Source organism: Vipera ursinii (assembly GCF_947247035.1).
Source record: "Vipera ursinii genome assembly, chromosome: 1".
Classification (NCBI taxonomy): domain Eukaryota; kingdom Metazoa; phylum Chordata; class Lepidosauria; order Squamata; family Viperidae; genus Vipera; species Vipera ursinii.
Window position 1 is genome coordinate 53,622,000 of NC_139512.1, and position 20,620 is coordinate 53,642,619.

At 36.3% G+C, this 20,620-nt stretch overlaps 1 protein-coding gene across 6 annotated transcripts in view; it reads right to left on the bottom strand.

The window, feature by feature from the left end:
* Nucleotides 1–4,685: 4,685 nt before the first annotated feature.
* The window catches only part of MIPOL1 (mirror-image polydactyly 1), a 196,080-nt gene continuing 180,145 nt past the window's right edge, over nt 4,686–20,620 (bottom strand). For all 6 annotated transcript variants that reach the window (XM_083361027.1, XM_083361030.1, XM_083361031.1 and 3 more), the window contains one exon: nt 4,686–6,195. In XM_083361027.1, coding sequence (XP_083217153.1) covers nt 6,129–6,195 — 67 coding nt within the window. In that variant the 3' untranslated portion in view covers nt 4,686–6,128. The remainder of the gene's footprint in view (nt 6,196–20,620) is intronic.

Below are 20,620 nucleotides of genomic sequence, written 5' to 3' on the forward strand. Positions count from 1 at the left end.
ACTGATTCTCCTTTATGGAGTGACAATCCTTTACGTTGAATTGTTTTTTAAAGCCACCTTTTCAAAGACTATTTTAATAAAAGGATTACAATCTACAAAAGGGTAAGAGACAGGTAACCTGAGATTCAATTTTGGAACGAATACTCCTGGTTCAAATGTGCAGGCTTGAACTTAACAAATGTTTAAAATATTTGAGTTTTTTTAAATCCTGCCAAAATAAACCACATCGTTTCTAAAGACTACATATTTAGCTAGGCACTGGCAATGTAAATCATTCAACCATTCCAACTATTTGTTTAAAAGCCTCATAGAACACGTGCAGCTTCAACAAAACTGAAGAATTTAAAGTCTAGACTATTCAAAATTACAAACTGACTTTCAAAGAAAGACAAGCCAGAAGTTTTGGAGTATTCATTATAACATTACAAATAAGAGTGTGAGTATTTTTACCCATATAAACACACATACATTGAATAGCCCTAATATAGCAATTCAATCTTCTCAAGGACTTCAATTTAGAGTCAAAAGAATTAAAGAATTAAGTTCCTATCTTTTGCAAAACCAAATCTCATAAATTTTCAGATCAGAAAAGTAACATACATGTATTTGTGTATATACTATTTTATGTTCTCCAACATCTCAGGACATGCCTCCCACTGGATTTCAATAAACATCAATTTGCCTACAGGGGGACAGGCCGACAGACAATGCCATAGCTACTGCTTTACACTCTGTAGCAAGTCATCTTGAGAAACCTGGAAGCTATGTCAGGATGCTTTTTGTTGATTATAGCTCGGCTTTCAACACCATTTTGCCAAGCATTCTCATCGCGAAGCTGACTGACTTGAAATTTCCATCTGTGATTGGATTCAAGACTTTCTCAGGGACCGGTTACAAACAGTGAGGGTCAGGTCTGCTTTGTCCACCCCCCTGAAGCTTTGCACCGGCTTGCCACAGGGCTGTGTGCTTAGCCCCTATCTGTACTCTTTGTATACATATGACTGTGTATCATCCGACCCATCTACTGCGATAGTTAAGTTCGCAGATGATACTACTGTGGTGGGTCTTATTACAGGTGGGGATGAGACAGCATACAGGGCGGAGGTACAAAAACTATCCATATGGTGTTGTAACAACAACTTGCACCTGAACATCGTCAAGACGAAAAAGATGGTGCTAGACTTCTGGAGGAAAAAGGAGGAACCTGCCCCACTTTACATCAGGGAGGACTGTGTGGAGAGAGTTTCCTCCTTTAAATTTCTGGGAGTCTATCTCTGCGAAGATCTTACCTTGAAAATTAATACAACCCAGGTGGCCAGAAAGGCCCAAGAGACTTCACTTTCTCAGGGTCTTGCAGAAGAACAGGATAGAACAACGGCTAATGACCTTCTTTTACCGGTCTACTATAGAGAGTGTCCTCTCGTACTGTATTGTGGTTTGGTATGCTGGTCTGACAGCCGCGGATAGGAAGGTGAGCACAGCACAAGACATTGTGGGCTGTCCCCTGACACAACTAGATGACATCACCAGGGCTCGCTGCCTTGGAAGAGTGAGGAAAATTCTCAGGGATGACTCACACCCTGGACAGTATCTCTTTACTGTCCTACCATCGGGTAGGAGATATAGAAGTATAGCCAGCCGTACCAACAGGCTGAAGAACAGCTTTTATCCATGGGCTGTTAGGCTTTTGAACGGGATATAATTTTATAAACTTTATGCATGATTGACTTGCGAGGCCGGTGTGTTGTGCAGTTAGCTCACATGGTGTAATAAGATGGACGGTTTGTGTCACTGTATGTTGGGGGTGGGGACACGAAGGGAGGCTCAGCCAATCTCAATGTATACATGGTTGTACTTTGACAATAAAGGTTCATTCATTCATTCATACACCTATGCATATGTAAATTTACACACACACACACACACACACACACACACACACACACACACACAAGTGCTTCCTGCTGGAACAGTCCATAATAGGTTGGAATTATTAAAACAGTTTTAACTGCAGCACTATTTCAGTTGCTAGATATTTACATTTTATAGATGGACTAGATGTCAGTCTCCTATTAATTTGGGACCTGAACTCAAGGTGTGGAGTAGATAATCAAGGAGAATTCCCTATTTGCAAATTGAACCTCAATCCACACTATGCTTCTTTGTCCACATTCAGAGCCATGATTACCAGCTTTTCCACTGAAGCAGATAAAGAGAAATGAGGCATCTAGTCCCAGTGAAGCCCATTTCTGAAATTCTCCAATTATCTCCTCTCACATTATTTACTAGGGACCAAAGCAATAACATATCCAAACAAGTCCCATATTTTCAAAGTATTTTGATTCGTTCCCCCAATATCTCTTGGATTGATATACTTTGTTCAGTTATGTCACAAAATATTGTTTTATTGGGAGTATATATTGAACTATGGACTTCCACAATGAAGCAGATTTTGTTGTCCCTTTGCCTAAAAAAACCTTGGCTGCTAATCAGCCCCAATAATATAAGTGTTAAGCTGATTCAGAGTCACAGTCCATATGGTTCAAGTTGCATAACACTGTGGTACCCGCATCACGATCAGTGGAGAAAGCGCTACTATTTATGAGAACTTCCCTAATTCAGTGCATCTAGATTCATTCAATCCCTTAATTCCTAACCAGCATTATGGGAGATAGCAGTAGCACTCATATACTGCTTCATAGTGCTTTACAGCCTGCTCTAAGGGGTTTTACAGAGTCAGCATATTCCCCCAACAATCTGGGTCTTCATTTTACCAACCTCGGAAGGATGGAAGGCGGAGTCAACCTTGACCCAGGCAGAATTGAATTGCTGACAGTCAGCAGATTTAGAGCCTGCAATACTGCATTCTAACCACTCTGCTACCACAGCTCTGGGTGGTGAACCTCTGAGATGAGTTTCAAAAGATCTGGGGAGGACCACATTGGGAAAAGTTGATCTAAAGGACATTCCAGATTGGGTACAGCTGGTTTCACCAGCAGATTAAAAACATTTAGAATGATTAGTAACAACTTCAGAGAGAAATCCAAGACCCTATACATTTAGGCTGAGTAAGCATTTGATATGCTGTATACCCAGTGCTCTCCTTGAAGATGTAAGAGGACATCAGGATTGAGAGATAGGGTTTTTATTGTACAAATTACCATGGTCATATAATGATTTGGGGCTGCATAGGAAACATTGTTGGATGGGTAAAGGTCCTCGGTTGTTCTCTGTTCAAGTTGACTTGTTGCAATATAGTTAATTAGTAAGGGCTTAGGGAAGGCTTACCATGAATCTAATTACAGTGCTGAAAAGCTTTAATGATATTCTTACTTGGAAACGTGATGCTATTTACATATTTTACCATGACATGACCATGTATGGCTCACAGCTCACTATGGAATCCCACAGAAAAATACACAATATCTCTATGTAGCACTGAAATAATAGTAACACTACTCACAATGGTAGTTAAATTTGTTATCTTTGTCAGTGGGATAGTGATGATAGGAAAAGTATCTGACTTTGAACTTTGAAAAAGGGAAAGTCATTTTCAGTGCAAAATTAGAAATAGTCTCACAAATTCTATTCAAACCAGTTAACATGAGTCAATGAGGAGCTGAATCAGAGGTGTAAGTCAGAGCTGAGGAACTATTGTCACACCTATTAGAGAATGAAGTTGTTTCTTCATGGTAGGAGTTGTAGGGAGTTGTTTCCAAGAGACTGGAAGCATGGTGTAGCTAGGTTTGGACTTTTTGACTGAAATTTTGGCTCCTATAATAGTCACCCAGAAAATGGCATGCAATGGGACAGTAATGAACTTATTCTTTAGCTGCCCACTGGAACCTCCTGGATTTTGGCTCTGAAGTCCAGCCATATCTATAATATTGCTTCCAACATCTTATGGTTCCTCTTCTCCTCTTAAAATAAACCAAAATGTTTAAAAATACTACTCATTTTATATTATGGTTCATTGCAGAGTCAGCCAGATGTTCAGACTGGATTCGGCATTTTTATCCACCTATCAAGACCTGAGAGATGTAGATGTTGTTTGATGGTGTTATTTCCACAGGATGTAAGCTGTTCCAAGTAAAGCTGCCTTTTGCAATTGACTGATAGTGATTTTGTCAATGCCGATGGTGTTCAGGTGATGCTTCAGATGCTTTGTAATTGCACTTATTACTATTGGCATTATCTTTGCTTTCATTTGCTTACAAATATAGCATAAAGGCATCAGACTAAAGATCCCTGCTGCTATTAACTTTAGCAGGGCACCTGGGCAAGAATGTATTTATTAAAGTAAAAAATAAAAAAAATGTATTTATGCAAGCAATAAGCAACCTATATCCTTTGATATAGCAGTGTATTTTCCAAGGCATTAGAATCCAATCCACTAGAGAGTCCCCTTTTGGTTGTTTCTTGCATACTTGGTCACCATATTATATTTTAAATTTTGTATGGGTGGTAGTTTTGTTTCTTTTTAAAACTTTACTGTTTTTTATGCCTTACACTATCCAGAGTCACACTGTTTGAGTTGGATAGACTTATACATCTTAAAAACTAACAAATATGCAGAAAATTTTATAAAGTTTTACAACAAAAGTGATAGTTGAAGATGAAATCACTGGAATTTTTAAAACATATTTATTCTATTTCTCCTTCAAGAGTAACCAGGGTTAGTTTGATCTGTACAGTGCATAGAACAGTCATTAATATAATGAATATCTGCTGTTTTACAACTTCATATCTTCCAAGTTATTTGGGGGAATAAATGTTTCATTTTACTTTTTAGAGCAATTTGCATTTCTTAAGATTCATGATAGTGTCTGAAATGGTGTAGAGCAGGGGTGTCAAACTGCCGGCCCACGGGCCGGATGCGTCATGAAGAAACCGCGCCCACCCCATTGCCAGCAATGGGGGAAAAGTTCCGATACATCGTGTGATGTCACGTGACGTCGTGTGTTTGACGTGTCTGGTGTAGAGTATACAGTACATACATGTGTCATTGATTTTCATCTGTCAACCTTAAGTATAATTAAATTGCTATTTTTTATTTTTTTATTAATTTAGGCAAACAACAACCATATAAAATATTCAAAATAAACAAACAACCCATCATATATGCCCCTGTCTGGCAGGTGAATATTCTCATTCACCCACAAAGCACTGATAGAAAATCAATATACCTTAGCACAGGGGTGTCAAACTGCCGGCCCATGGGCCGCATGCGTTATGCTGAAACCGTGCCCACCCCAGCTCCTCTCTACCTATCTATGAGATTCTCAGCCATTCAGCTCATGGTTGCCTCAAAGGTGCTTTTTTCAAAAGCCAACTGGACTTTCTTTGTTTTTTCTTGAAGATGTTTCGCTTATTATCCAAGAAGCTTCTTCAGTTTAGAACTGAAGAAGCTTCTTGATTATGAAGCGTTAACGTCTTCAAGGAAAAACAAAGAAAGTCCAGTTGCCTTTTGAAAAAATGCACCTTTGGGACATGAGTCTACCCTTTAGCATTTATCTTCTTTTTGATGCATCAGCAGACAATGGCTCTTCATGATCTCTGGTAATGGGGGAAAAGTCGCGATACGTTGCAACACGTCACGTGTGACGTTGTGAGTGTGACACCCCTGCCTTAGGAGGTACTCTGACAATTGACAGCATATTAGCAATATATAATTTTTCCTCTGGGTTTCCCTTTTTTTCATTAGAAGCATCTTACATTTAAGCATCTTTTGCCAATTTTAAAAATTTCTACTCGATTCAGGGAATGAAAGAGCTTAGGAACACTCTATAGTATTTTGCACCGTAAATTAGAAATAAACAGCAAGAACTCCATAAAGAACAATTGACCATTAAATACAGAGTCCCGCAGACAACCACACGGTTCACTAAATGTACCAAAATAGATCTGCTAACAAAAGTAAATTTGACCAAATATCTTTGGATAAATCTCAGATCTCAGCAGCCAAGTGGTTAAACATTTATGATTTGATTTTATCTCAGCTTGGAATGTCGTTGGAGTGTCCCACTTCTAACAACTGTTTGCTAAGTTAAAGCTCTAATGTTTACATAGCACTGAATGAAGCAGCCTGGTCTCCAGATGTGAATGCTTTCTTAGGCTGGTGCTTTCTATCAGATCACCATCCTAATGGACCCTGCTCCAATCTTCTTCCTTAGGACGTCCACCAGTCTTTGCAATCTGGAATGGGGAGGGAGGGGAGGAAGAGAAGGAAACTAATATTAGGAATGTCCTGACTGAAAAGAGACAGTGTTTGCTCTAGACCAATACAACCCAGGGGTGGTCACAGAAAAAACAAAGCATTACTGTAACCGAGACAGGCTCCCAAGGCAGAATGCAGACAATTTGTAAGAAACTTTTCACCTACAACTCAGCCTTGTCACAGTCAGAAGAGGGTGTTAATTCATCTTCCACTATGTGACAAACAAATATCTCCAGGTTTACACAGTATTTTGATACTTTGTGTGTGAAGCTTCTTGTAGAGATGCCATTACACAAGCAACAATGTCAAAATTCATAGTATTTGTATGTGGAGGGGAATATGTAAGTATAAACCTGCTGCCCTGATGATGTTTTCTCTAACATAGAACATCTAATTAATTAACATCTACATTTTCATTTCTGCTTCAACTGCATATGAGCTTTAATTGGATGCTCTCTGAACATTTACATTTTCCCATGCATGATTATGTAAAGTGGCATTTGCAAATGTGCTTGATAATTGTACTTTTACACTGTTCAGTAAGAGGAATTTGGTGGAGAGTGTTGAATAGTTAAAACCCTATAGATGACACAATGGTTGAAGTGCAATATTGCAGGCAAACTCTGCCCACAGCTTGGAGTTCAATCCTGATGGGGCTCAAGGTGTTTCAGCTTTCCATCCTTCCAAGGTTGGTAAAATGAGGACGCATACTGTATTGTTGGGGGCAATATGCAAATACTACTTCTACATTGTAAACCACCCAGAGTGTGCTGTAAGAGTGCTATGGGGCTGTATATAAACCTAAACGCAATTGCTATTGCTATAGGGTTACAGTTTCTTTCCACTTCCAAGACATTAGCCTTGTCTCACTTAATACTCTTTGGATGGGGCAATACTTACCAGGAATGATGGATGCTGAAATCCAACATCTTTGGAAGGCAACATGAGGTGAATATTATTCTACTATAATGTTTCTCAATCTTGGCCACGTTAAGAGATGTGGACTTCAACTCCCAGAATTCCCCAGCTGGCTATGTTCTTAAAATGGCCAAGGTTCAGAAACACAGTTCTATTATAGCTATTGATCTATCTTGTTGCCCATTCTTACCATAGATTTTTAATTCAACTTCCAATGCTGTAAGGAAAAGAGCAGCTGCATTTTCCTTCAGCTTTCTTTCCAATTCCTGGTTATTTATTTATTTAGGTTCCTTTAAGTCTTCAGATAACTGACAGGTTCATGCAGTTCTTTTGGGAAACATTTTTGGAAGTGGTTTGACACTGCTTGCTTTCTTCCTAGGGCTGACAGAACGTGATTGGCCCTAAGTTACTGTCTCAGGATGGAGATCTACTGGTATGTATCTCACATCTGATGAAAGCAGACACAAATATGAAGTTATGACACATATTTCATCATCTTTTTCTTTGCAGATTCCCATATTCCCAAATGCAGTAATACAACCAATTATTTTTAAGAACATACATGGTTTTCTTTTGACTACTCAGATCTATAGTATGCCACTGTTGCTACCACAGTTCTTTCAAAAATCTTTGCATGAGCTTTCATGCCTTCATTATGATGTATATGACTATTTTGCACAGTGATGGGGAATATATAAATGATACAAGCACATGAGTCTACCTATCTGTGAGATTCTCAGCCATTCAGGTCATTGTTGCCTCAAAGGTGCTTTTTTCAAAAGGCAATTGGACTTTCTTTGTTTTTTCTTGAAGATGTTTCGCTTTTTATCCAAGAAGCTTCTTCAGTTTAGAACTGAAGAAGCTTCTTGATTATGAAGTGTTAACGTCTTCAAGGAAAAACAAAGAAAGTCCAGTTGCCTTGTGAAAAAAAGCAAATTTGGGACATGAGTCTACCCTTTAGCATTTATCTTCTTTTTGATGCATCAGCAGACAATGGCTCGTCATGATATCTGGTAAAAGACTTTTCCAAGTATTTCATCTGAAATGACTGGTAAGTGCTTGACATCTTTAGCTGGCATAGCAAAGGATGGACAAAGTAGTGATAAGAATGTTTTGCAACTCTCAATCTTCCTGCTTCGTATACTGGATAGGGGTTGAGGGAAAGAGCAAAGCTGAGACAATATAGTATCAGTTCATGCTGATATTTGCACCTTATCCATTTTTGCATTAGTCTATGAAGGAAAAAAAACTGGAATGTTTTCTAATATAGATTTAAAGTGTTTTCCCTCTCAAAATATATGTTTAAATGCGCACTTTGAAATATTGAATTATGGAGAACTCTGTTGTTATATTTGGAAAAACACAATACCAACTGATATCCTGGGTGTTGATTTGACTGACATGAAGATTTACTAATTCTGTATATAACCCTTCCTTGAAAACATATCAGAGGAAGTAATTCATTCACTTAAGAAAAGTGAAAACAATAGAGCAACATTTTAGTCATATTTCAAATAATTTTTCTGACCTTTGTTAAGCTTGTTATTTCATCCTGAATAGTAGTAAATTAATAGTTGATGTTAGGTTTCTACATTTTGATATTATGATAATTGGAAATGCTGGGATATGAAGTTTAAATATCTCTGAAACAAAGCATGTTGAAAAACTGATATACATCTATGAACTGAACATATCTTAATAGTTATGTATTCCTTTATTTGTGTTGTAGAACTTTTTCTGAAGATTAATTTTTCATATAAACATGTGGCATAAAAATACCCATGAACAAAAACGGGCATGAATCTATTGTCAGTATAGGAAATTAAATACCCAACACTTTTTGTGATTTGTACAAATTCCTGGCAGTTTAGCAGAAACATTAATATAATATGAAAAGGAATTCCACCACCCCTGCAACAGAGAGCTTTTAAAGACTAATGGATGAGATATAGAGATCTACAAAAGTTAGAAAAAAAGATCCTATAATTCCTACTAATTCATGATGCAGGCTTAACAGCAGAGGTGGACAATAGATATGGAAAAAACTGTAACTTTTTTCAGGAGATGCTAGCTTGCCTACAACTTTTTATAGCATTATTCAGAAAATCTCTTCCTTTTCATACAGTTGGGTATAAATATACTAACCTAAAAATAATTGTAGAGGAAAGGCAGTAGAAAATGTAACAGAATATGTTGCCAAATATGTATTTAATTATATTTTTCATATTCTCTATGTTGCTGAAGATCACTGCCTGGATACAAAGAATTACAGGGGTAGAAGAAGGTCATAAAGGTGAGGTTGTGCTTATAGTGATTTAATTTTGAGCATTCCTGGTGAACGCATGGATGAGCAATATTATGCTTGTCAATGGCTACATCTATTCCCTTCCCCTCTTGTGAGAAGCAACCAGGGTAATAGGCACACATCATATATGTCTTTTTTTTAATTTTCCAGGTAATTTATTTAATTGTTCACTTTTAAAGTAATCTATTTAAAAATAATAAATTTGGTAAAAAAAAGAGAACTTTTTCATTTGCTGTCGAAATTGGCTTCCAGAGATATACTGTGGAGTGGCGAAGATGGATTGATTACATCCAGAATAAATATGGGACTAAAAAGTTTCACCTAGCATTTGAATAAGTATTGGATTTATGTGATATATAAATTGCTTGTAGTTATTTTATTAAGAGTTAAAGTGCGATAGAATTTACTATTTTATTGTCGTTTGCATATTGTAGATTATGTTTGTTTGTATTTTTATACCCTGTATTTAGCTCTGGGAAGTCGGGGAGGGGGGAGGGGGAGGGAAGGGAAGAGTTGGGGAGGTTTGGGGAGAGGGGAGGGGGTTGGGAGGGATTTTGTTTTTTAAAAAATGTACTGTAAAACTTTTCAATAATAAAACAAGAAATTGGCTTCCATCAAAAATACTCTTATGAGCCTCAGTGAGATAAAAAAATAAACCTAAAAAACAAATTGAAATTGTGCCCCTCTCCCATCGTTCAGATACTTCCAAGGCCAAACCTAATTCCTCATTTTGCCTAATCCCATCAGACCCAGAATGATTCTCCATGCCCCCAACAAATCCTACCCAACCCAAAGAATAGAAGGCCTTACCAGCTCACAGTACCGCCCAAGGATAAAAAAGGAATTGCAACCTAGAGAAAATCCAACCTTGCCTCCTCTATCAGCTGATGACTCCAATATTCCATCTGCTCAACAGTGGGCTTGTCTAGTTTTGTTGCCCTTCAGAAAAGCTCATTTTTGTAACTGTAGAACTTACTACACTCCCAAGGACATACCTAGCTTGCCCAAGCTGGCCAGCCAATCAGATGTCTAGGATTTCCTGTCTTGTAGTCCTCAACTTCTATAAAAACCTTTGCTTTCTGATAGTTAGGGTCCCACTTTCTTGTAAAGTAGGGACCTAATGATCATTAGCACTTCTCCTCAGTACTGTGCTCTTACTTTGGCAAAATCCGCAACACTCAGAATAATGCATACCAAAATTAAAGGCATCAGGTAGTAAGTAACCGACATCTAAAATCTGGAGGATTATTATCTAAGTAATTAATGTTAGACTGTGTAACTATTTTGGGATCTTAATCCCTACCTTCTCAAAGAGTCAGCACTCTTTCTATCCCTTGTTGTGGTTTTCATCATTATCATATACGTAGGAAACTATCTTCATTCCATCCATGAAGCCTAATAGGAACCTTTAGTAAAATTTACCAATGAATTTCAATACTATTTGAATTACACACCTATTAGAGCAGGGGTGACAAACTGCCAGCCTGCAGGCCAGATGCGTCATAGCAAAAAAGTCGCTATATGTTGCAACACATCACGTGACGTTACGAGTTTGACACCCCTGTATTAGAGTATATGGAATACTATAACTTAATCCAAGAACCTAAAACATAAATGGGAAGACTTGAGGAACCATAGAGTTGACAAGGCAGAATAGAGTTGTCTATGTTTGAAAAGAAATACCCATTGGATGAAAGTTGCTGTCTTCTGTTTAACTTTGAAACTGTCAGGCCTCATTGAAAATAATGAGGCTTAACAATCATGGTTCTTGCTTTTTAAATGAATGATGACGGCTATCATCAGAATGAGGTAGGTCACACCACATATAAGGAACGCAAGGCCACTCTGCTTTTTATTTTATTTGGGAACAAGGATGTATATTTTTGAGTGCTAGCTTTAAAAAAAATTAACTCAAACTAGAAGCAGATTCTCAAAATAAGCTGAATCTCAAATGGCATATAGTCTCTAACTACATGCAAATTCCTTTTGAACAGAAGGCAGGAATTTACAATTAGTAGTAGTGACCTATCCTGACATTATTGCTATTGCTCCCTCGCCCATTCTCTACTTCAGCTAGTGTCACTATAACTTTCTCCAGGGACCCCAGGCTACTCATTATTCTCCTATTATATTGTTCCATGGTCTAATTTATGATGTATTTTGCCTGTATGAGGAAAGAGTTTCAAGGGAGTATATTCCATAGCATGGCCATAGCACAGGAGAAGATTTTTGATTTTTAGGCAAGAAAAACCAAATGTACAGGTATAGTATAGATGGTACCTTGCTCAATAGTAGTAACTGTGAGAGGGATCTTGGAGTCCTAGTGGACAATCACTTAAATATGAGCCAGCGGTGTGCTGCAGCTACCAAAAAAGCCAACACAGTGCTAGGCTACATTAACAGACGAACAGAATCAAGATCACATGAAGTATTAATACCACTTTACAATGCCTTGGTAAGGCCACACTTGGAATACTGCATCCAGTTTTGGTCACCATGATGTAAAAAAGATGTTGAGACTCTACAAAGAAGACCAACAAAGATAATTAGGGGACTGGAGACTAAAACATATAAGGAATGGTTGCTGGAATTGGCTATGTCTAGTTTAATGAAGAGAAGGATGAGGGGGGACATGATAGCAGTGTTCCAATATATCAGGGGCTGCCACAAAGAAGAGGGACTCAAGCTATTCTCCAAAGCGCCTGAAGGCAAGGCAAGAAGCAATGGATGGAAACTAATCAAAGAGAGAAGCAACCTAGAACTAAGGAGAAACTTCCTGACAGTTAGAACAATTAACCAGTGGAACAACCTGCCTCCAGAAGCAGTGAATGCTCCAACACTGGAAGTTTTTAAGAAGAGACTGGACAGCCATTTATCTGAAATGGTATAGGGTTTCCTGCATGAGCAGGGGGTTGAACTAGATGACCTCCAAGGTCCCTTCCAACTTTATTATTACTATTACTAGTTGACAGAGGCTTAACAAATTATTCCCAAGGCAAATTTTAAGCTTAGGAAGAAGGCATTCTTCTTATCCAACTTTATGCCAGGCTATGGTGCCATCACAATTGTTTCAGGACTTGCATATGGTTCATATAAAAGGGAAAAAACAAATATAGCCACCGATGTGAGTTGCAGGAGAACATGATTCTTCAAACATACCAAATGGTTAACATTTGCATATTGCTTATAACACCCTATTCTGGTCTCTACATATTCTGATCAAATATTCTTTTTCATCTTAACGGAATAGTATGTTCTCCTGTTTTGTCTCTGCAATATATGCAGTCCCTATGCCAAGTAGTGAGGATTTTACACATTTCTCAATAGACTTAGTTGAATTAAGTCTTAGGGTTGTTGTTTTTTTAAAAAATCATTACTTTTAGCAGGTTTTCTGCTTTTCTAATAAAAAAACATATAGCCTACTAAAGAATTATAAACTTTTGGAAATCAAAGTGTCACGATCATTTCTCAATTCACCCAAAGAATGAATCTTCCATTGCTCCCATTGTAACATTGAATATATTTAAAATAACTCAAATGGGCATCATAAATTTTATTCATTTATAAAAATAAAACATAAGCAAAAAATAATCTTATTATTTTTCAAGACTTGCCACATATAATTTTACTACAAGTAGATTTAGTGAGTTGTAAAATATTAAATTATTTTCATACAGATATTATTTTATTTGAAACAATCAAAATACACGTTCCTATTGAATGGTTCAAACTAGACATTTGGCAGAACCTCACAATTAATTCAAACACATTTTTTAGAAACTTGGCATGATTTTTATCTTACTATCATATTCAAAGTAGCCTTTTTGTGTATTTTTTCAAACATTTTAACAGTTCTATTTCATTTTTAAGCCAAGTTTTTGTATTGCTATGGAATTATTTCTAAAAGGAATAAAAACATAAAAATCCTAAAATGGTATGAATTTGTTATATCTGGGGAAAAAGAGTTTAAGTAAACATTAATTGGCAGGAACATCTGTCTCCTTCATAATGTAAAAGTTAACTCATGATATGTTGATTTCTGTAGCCATTATTCAAGTAGTTAAAACTGCTTTAGAAAAGATAATTTAATTGTGTGCATATTTAACATATTATGGGTTTTTGAACAAGGCTATTATGCTTCTTAGCCCTAAGCAAATTATATGTCTCTAAGCTAAACTTTCACATCACCCTATCTTGTTTAAATTCTACTGGCTTAGTAATTTATATCATTTAACTTTGTGATGCCAATACTTGGGACTGCTTTGAAATCTTTCACAATGATACAACAACAAATCTTGAGCAAGCTGTGCTAGTTGTTGAGTATTCTTAGTATAGTCTAATGTATAAACTTCCATATACAGTATATAAAGGCATTATAAATGAAACAAATAATAAGTAAAATTTCCAGCTTATGTTGAATCTGAAAGCTACTCGGGTTTATGAGGAACACTCATTACAAATATGTCCATTATGTTATTAAAAGTTGATTAGAACAAGAAACAAACTACAGTATAAATGGCTTTTTCTTCTGAATACAACTATTTAGCTAGTATCAGTGAGGGTAGAGAAATGGCTCCAGGCTTCCAGCCATCCTTTCTCAAGTAAAAGGATTATGTGGGGCATTGAGTCAATAGAGCTTTTTATTTCTACCATCCTTAGAACATTCCAGAATCACCATTCTACATTATTCAAAGAGGAAGTAAAATGTTAATCATTGGCTTAAAAATTTGCAAACTATCTCTGTAATTTAGCACTTTCTATTTTGAATTAGACTGCTTTTAGAAAACTCATCTTAACATATAACACTCATAATAATTACTAAAATAAAGTGATGCCAAGTTACCATCAATAATATTGGATTTGCTTAATTTCTTAATTTCTTGCTCCTTTTCCCATCTGTGTATTTTTCTTCAGACATGAAAATCCATGATAACCATAGGCTCTGATTTGATATTTTGATCCAGTAATGTGATTAATCACTACATCTGGAAGGATCATTCTTTCTTGACCCCTTCAAGAACTTAACGGTGCTTGAAAAAAAGTGTTTTGAAGAAATAATGAGTATGCCTGCTTTGTCTTTTCACTGTTCACATAAACTGAAAAACTCATCCAGTTTAAAGAAAGTAATTTTTTTTATTACGTTGCTCACTTCTTGACTTAACCACACAAAGATTCTGTTTAAAACCTGAAATGTGTATTTTAAAAAACAAATTAAGATGAAGTTTTATAGCTTTGTTAACACTTCTAGATTGTTTGATCTCTCATAAATAAGAAAGAGATAAAATACATGGAAATCACACATACTATCTAATTCATAACAAAATATGAAGAATTACTGGTGCCTGGACCTCCAATGGCTCTAGTCCAGCTCAAATAAATATTGTGAAATGATTCTATCACTTGCCTAAATTTGGGGTTAAGTAGCTGCTGAGTCATCCAAGTCATGGTTGTCCCAAAGGTGCTTTTTCAAGAAGCAACTGGACTTTCTTGTTTTTCTTTGCAGACTTTTCACTTCTCATACAAGAAGCTTCTTCAGCTGTCTGCAAGAAATACAAATCCTTCTATTCCCCACCATCCATTCTGTTTCAACCTCTCTCACGTGTTGGGATTCAGAGTAAGATAGTAGGTAAAGTACTACCCTTGGATGGTATGTGGTGGCAATAGGAATTAATAAGTTGCTACACTGAGAAAGAAAGAGAAGCAATGGCATAGACAGATTCAGAGAGCTTCTGGAAGAGGTTTGGGATCACTAAACCAGTGTTTTCAAGCTTGGCATCTTTAAGAGGCATGGACTTCATCTCATAGAACCTGACCTCTTAAAGTTGTCAAGTTTGGAAAGCACTGTTCTAAACTTTCACCCTATAGGCTAAAGTACGCTAATACAAGTATATATTAGTACTTAACTTAGTAAACATTTACTACTTGCTAAATGCGTAAATATATTAGTGTGCCCTAGGCAACCAAAAGCCCTGCAGATTACAATGAATAGTTTAAATTCTGCATGGAAACATACTCTGGTTCTGAAAAAAATGGGCTTTTGTCAAGTCACATGAGCATTCTTCAGTAAATGAGTAAGGCCTATTCAGTGTATTAGGTGACTCTAGAGATGGTTAATTTGTTGAAGAAGAAAGCAGAAAGCTACAGAATCTTTACAAGCCCTAATTAAGTGAGAAGAGATATTGCAAGGTTTTGGCAAAGAATTTGAATTTGAATTTGAATTTAATCAAGTATTAGTTATGAGCGTATGTATCTGCTTGTTAGACATTCTCCACCCCCAATAAATAGGGATAAAATAATTTCAGAATGTTCAAATGAAGGTCCCAAAGTTTTTTTTTAAATTCCTGTCCTTGGTTCGCATCCCACCAGGCTCAAGGTTGACTCAGCCTTCCATCCTTCCGAGGTAGGTAAAATGAGGACCCAGATTGTTGGGGGCAATAAGCTGACTTTGTAATAATGCCGCTTGGGGGTGTGTGTGAAAGCCCTAATAAGCAGGCATATACATAGAATGAAGGCTACTGCTAAGCTTGTAAGCCACCCTGAGTCTTCGGAGAAGGGCGGGATATAAATGGAATTAAAATAAAAAAAAATAAAAATAAAAAATAACAAGAAAAACTAGCCAATAGCCCTGAAACTGCACAACTTATAGGAGAGGAAACATAAGGACCAAAGCAAAATAAAAATTCAGAAAAATCTATCCAAATATTCTTAACAATTTTCTCCAGCACTACAATTCAAATAAACAATCTTTTCTTCATTTAGTCCTAATGGCGATACAACTGAGAGAACTACAGCCCAGCAAGCTTATTGTCAGTGTGTTGTCTTTGCATTTTAATATTTTGCTAGATTTTTCATGGACATGACCCTTAATTTCATGACTATATCACCATCTCATGAATATTTGAGTCTAGGAGATAAAGTTTGTTACTACTTCAATGATTGGATTGTGCTATTTAAATAACATTAAGATTTTTTTAAAAAAATACTAATCACAGATTGGCTTTTTCACTACCTTTTTTTTTACCTTCAACAAGAGATTACTTCACTTCTTTTCACTTTATGCTGTCAGAAAATTATCATCAGCATATCTAAGGTTATTGATTTCCCAGCAAATTCAATCCCAATTTCTATTTTTTTTTGGTTAAACATTTTTTATAATGATGTCTGCATGTAACCTAAATAAATATGGTAACAGTACATAACACATTTAATTACTGAATATTTTTCTGTTGTTTCCTTATTAATAAATTCTTCAACTGACAGATAAGGTACCCCAGCACATCCATATTTTTAGAGTTAATTCTACTAGAACTCTCAGAAAAGCAAGTAGCAAGAAAACCTAGTTCATTTTTTGTTTTGATCAGTAAAAAAGATACAACAGAAATGATAAAATTGGAATTATTAAAAATGCCTCACCTTATCTCTGCAGGAGGAGAAAGGGCAACAAAAAAAGAAAAGAATCACATTGAACTGCAATCAATAAAGATAGAGGGGGGGAAAACACAACAAGATGGATGGATAGTTTTGTTGAGAAGATTAATTTCTTGGAAAGGACCAAAAATGATTCAACATTACATATAGAGGCTTGAACACTTTTTAAGGCAAATTGGATGATTTCTGGAAAAAGGTTTTTTATTTTCTTCAGTGTTATTTGTGGAAAAACACAGTTTATTAAAGAAGCTTAAGTGTTCCGCAAAAACCCTCACAATTCAGCTTTGCAAAACAAATATAATACCAAAACACTTGGCACCAAAGCTATTATTGACTGCAGAATATTTCTATTTTTGTAAGCGCACAGAGAAATAGTGAGAGTCCATGTAGCTTCTATAGCTGAATTTAAAACATGTCTGAACATTGAAAACTTGGCAAAGGGCTAAGTGGTACACTGAGAAATTGACTGGTGTGTGAAATTTTGAAATACATTTTAAAAAATCTCTTAACAGAGAAGAAAGCAATTGAAATAATTGTATCTATGGTAACTCCTGGCAGAGATATTAAATAGGTGCAGTTAGGAGTAAAATCAAATATAAAGAAACTTATAATAGCCTTTGGACAGATGGTAGCAGTAAAAATGAACTGTGCTATCATTGTTGCAGAGTTTCATATATACTAACTCAATGGTGATTTAAAAGAGAAACCTGCAAATGTCTTTAGTTTACTTATTTTCTAATAAATATCACATAGGTACATTAGAAATATTATTTTTGTACATCAAAGTATTAAAATCATTCTAGTAAAGCACTGTATTTAGCACTGATGATGATTTTGGGGTTCTCTAACATAGGGGTTTCCAACCCCCAGTCCGTGGACCAGTACCGGGCTGCGGCATGCCAGTAACCGGGCCGCACAAACAAGGAAAGCCCGATCCACAGGATGCAGGCAGTACACGAAACTACTCCCCCTCCGGCCTGCATAAAAACCTCTCTCCATATAATCAGTCCCTGGTGCCCAAAAGGTTGGGGACCTCTGCTGTAATACTTGAAGGGTCAAAAGTTTTCCATTTCTATTCTAAGGGATCATAATTGTAGTCTGGGTTCAGGCAGGGAGATAATGCTGATATGGAATTGTGGATGATCTCTGGGGTGCGGCAGTGTATCTATCCTGGCTTTGTTTGTTCTTTCTGTGGTTATCCTACCACCAGTCATGGAATTGTTCTGGGCCAGGTGAGAAGGGGAGTGGAAGGATTGTTCTTCAGTTCTTCCTTCCTACCCTATGGAACAGCTTCCCCTCAGATGTAAGGACAACCTAATATTACTGGATTTTCAGAAGGCTGTGAAGAACTGGCTCCTCGCCCAGCGTGTTACCGGTAGTTTGAGAGGTCCAGTATGGATGGTGTAGGTGTTTTATGTTTTTAATGAGGGTGCCAGAACCCATGTTTTTGTATTCATTTTTATTTTATTCTTGCTGATATTTTATATGCCATGTTCACTGCCCATTGGATGGATGGGTGGGCTTACAAGTTTCACAAATAAATAAATACTGTAACATGATAGTCTTCCCAATCAATTCTTGTTAAACTTAACTGAACACTTTTTCATCTGAGGTAAAATCTCATCCAGTTTTATGCATGAATGATATAATAAAAATAGTTTCCTGGCACGTTTTATCTACTGTTCTATAATGGTGCAGCTAAAAATTGGAGCTGGTCTTTTTATGGATTCATTCTAGAGACACAGGCTTATGAATATCCAGATTTATGAATATATCCTTAGGTATCTATTTGCATTATTTGGATGGCACCACATTCCTATTTTATTTTTATATGGATCACTCAAATCATTCATGGTGGCTTACATAACAAACATAAAATAACTGGACCCAATCAACCCAACCCCCTCCCCAAGCAACAAAAACCTTACATAAAATGGACATCAAGTCACCCTCAATATAAATATCAAATATTAAAAGCTATTTAAAAACACTGGGTTTTTAAAGAAAAAAAATACTACAACGATGTCTTCAGTGCCTTTTAGTATGACCAAATATACAAACTTTTCATCAGATTTCTCTATTTTCCCACTCCTACAGATTAGAAATATGTCCTCTGGGTTTATAAGGAACAATCACCTGGAATGCCTTTCCAGGTATGTTTTAGCAAAATTTTCAAATTTCTCATTGAAGGTATCAGTGACATATTAGTATTTTTTCTGTTACCCCTCATAAAAGACAAGGATGCACAACTTGGAAACAGATCACATGGCTGGCTGAGGAATTCTGGGAGTTGAAGTCCACAAGTCTTAAAGTTGCCAAGCTTGGAAACTCATGCTCTAGTCGGGGGTGTCAAATTGCCATCCCATGGATGGGTTGCACCCAGCTCCGGCAATGCAAAAAAAAAAGTTGCAATATGTCACGACACGTCACGTGACGCAGCGAGTTTGACACCTGTGCACTAGATGACCATTTCTTGAATCACTTTCAGTTATCCTAGACAGTATGAAATTAAAATCCAGCAAGGCAATTTTATAACTTAATTTATTAAATATTGTTTATTTTGTCAAAATAATGTTTTGTCAGCTGATTTATACAGTTATTTTGTTTTAATATGCTCCCTGTTATGAATAGTCTGAGAATTTCCTTTGTTGGGACAATAATAGTAGACAGTACTTAATATCTTCTGCAATTATGTTTTGCCTTTAAACTATTGGACTTTCTTTTAAAACTGTTTCTTTGCATATGGCCTTAGTTATACCTGAATGGTAACTAATCTAGTATATGGATGATTCTCTTTCAAACCTGTAACTATACCATACATGTCAGCTGCTTTCCTGCAAATGAATGTTCCAAAAGGAGTAATAACTGGAATTATTGAAGGGTTTAAAATAACTGTGATGTCTGCAATCAGTCTTAAATACCTAAACAAACTTTGTAAGTTCTCAGCTGAATCACATACAACCTCCTTTATATATTGGTATTAGTCTTAATTCTACACAAACCTTAATCCCTAAAGCAGACCTAGTTTACATACCCACTGTCATAAAGTCTAGTGACTTTACTGTGCCCTTTATTCACTTATTCCATAATTCATATGTCAATTAAAGGGACTCTCATCATAGTATATATTGGGAACTTGCTTTCTTTATTTTCAGACTTTCTTCTGTTCCTGTTCTAGGAAGGTTTGCACGACTTATGCAATTCTTCAGATATTCTTTGGGAGCAGAATGATGGAGGTAGATGCTATAGCAATTTGCTTAGGAAGATCTCTTTAGATGTATAATAACCAGCAAGTGGGAATGTTTATAATCTATAGGTTATAAATAAGATTTAAAGCAAGTCATTAATAACTGCTTCTTCTCAATCAATAATTTTGAAAAGCATTGTCTCAAATGATTGTATGCAACAATTTATTTTCACTTAAACACAAGTTTGTCAAATAAACTAAAATGTAGGGCAAACCCTTAATGTGCAGATCCAATGGGGACAAACTTAAATATTTAATTCATTTTGATTTTCTCATTCATAACAATAAAAAGAACGGAGTTGTTTTGTGATGCAGTATAATGTAATATGCTGTTAAAGTTCGTTATGCTTTTTTAATGAAAATCCGACAATATCATTTATAGCTTTGGAAAACCCATCATGAAAGCTATACCTGTAAAGCCAGTGCTAATAATATGTAACATGGAAGCCATGGAACATGGGACTTCCCAACAGCACCTGGGAGATCCCACAATAAAATACTAATT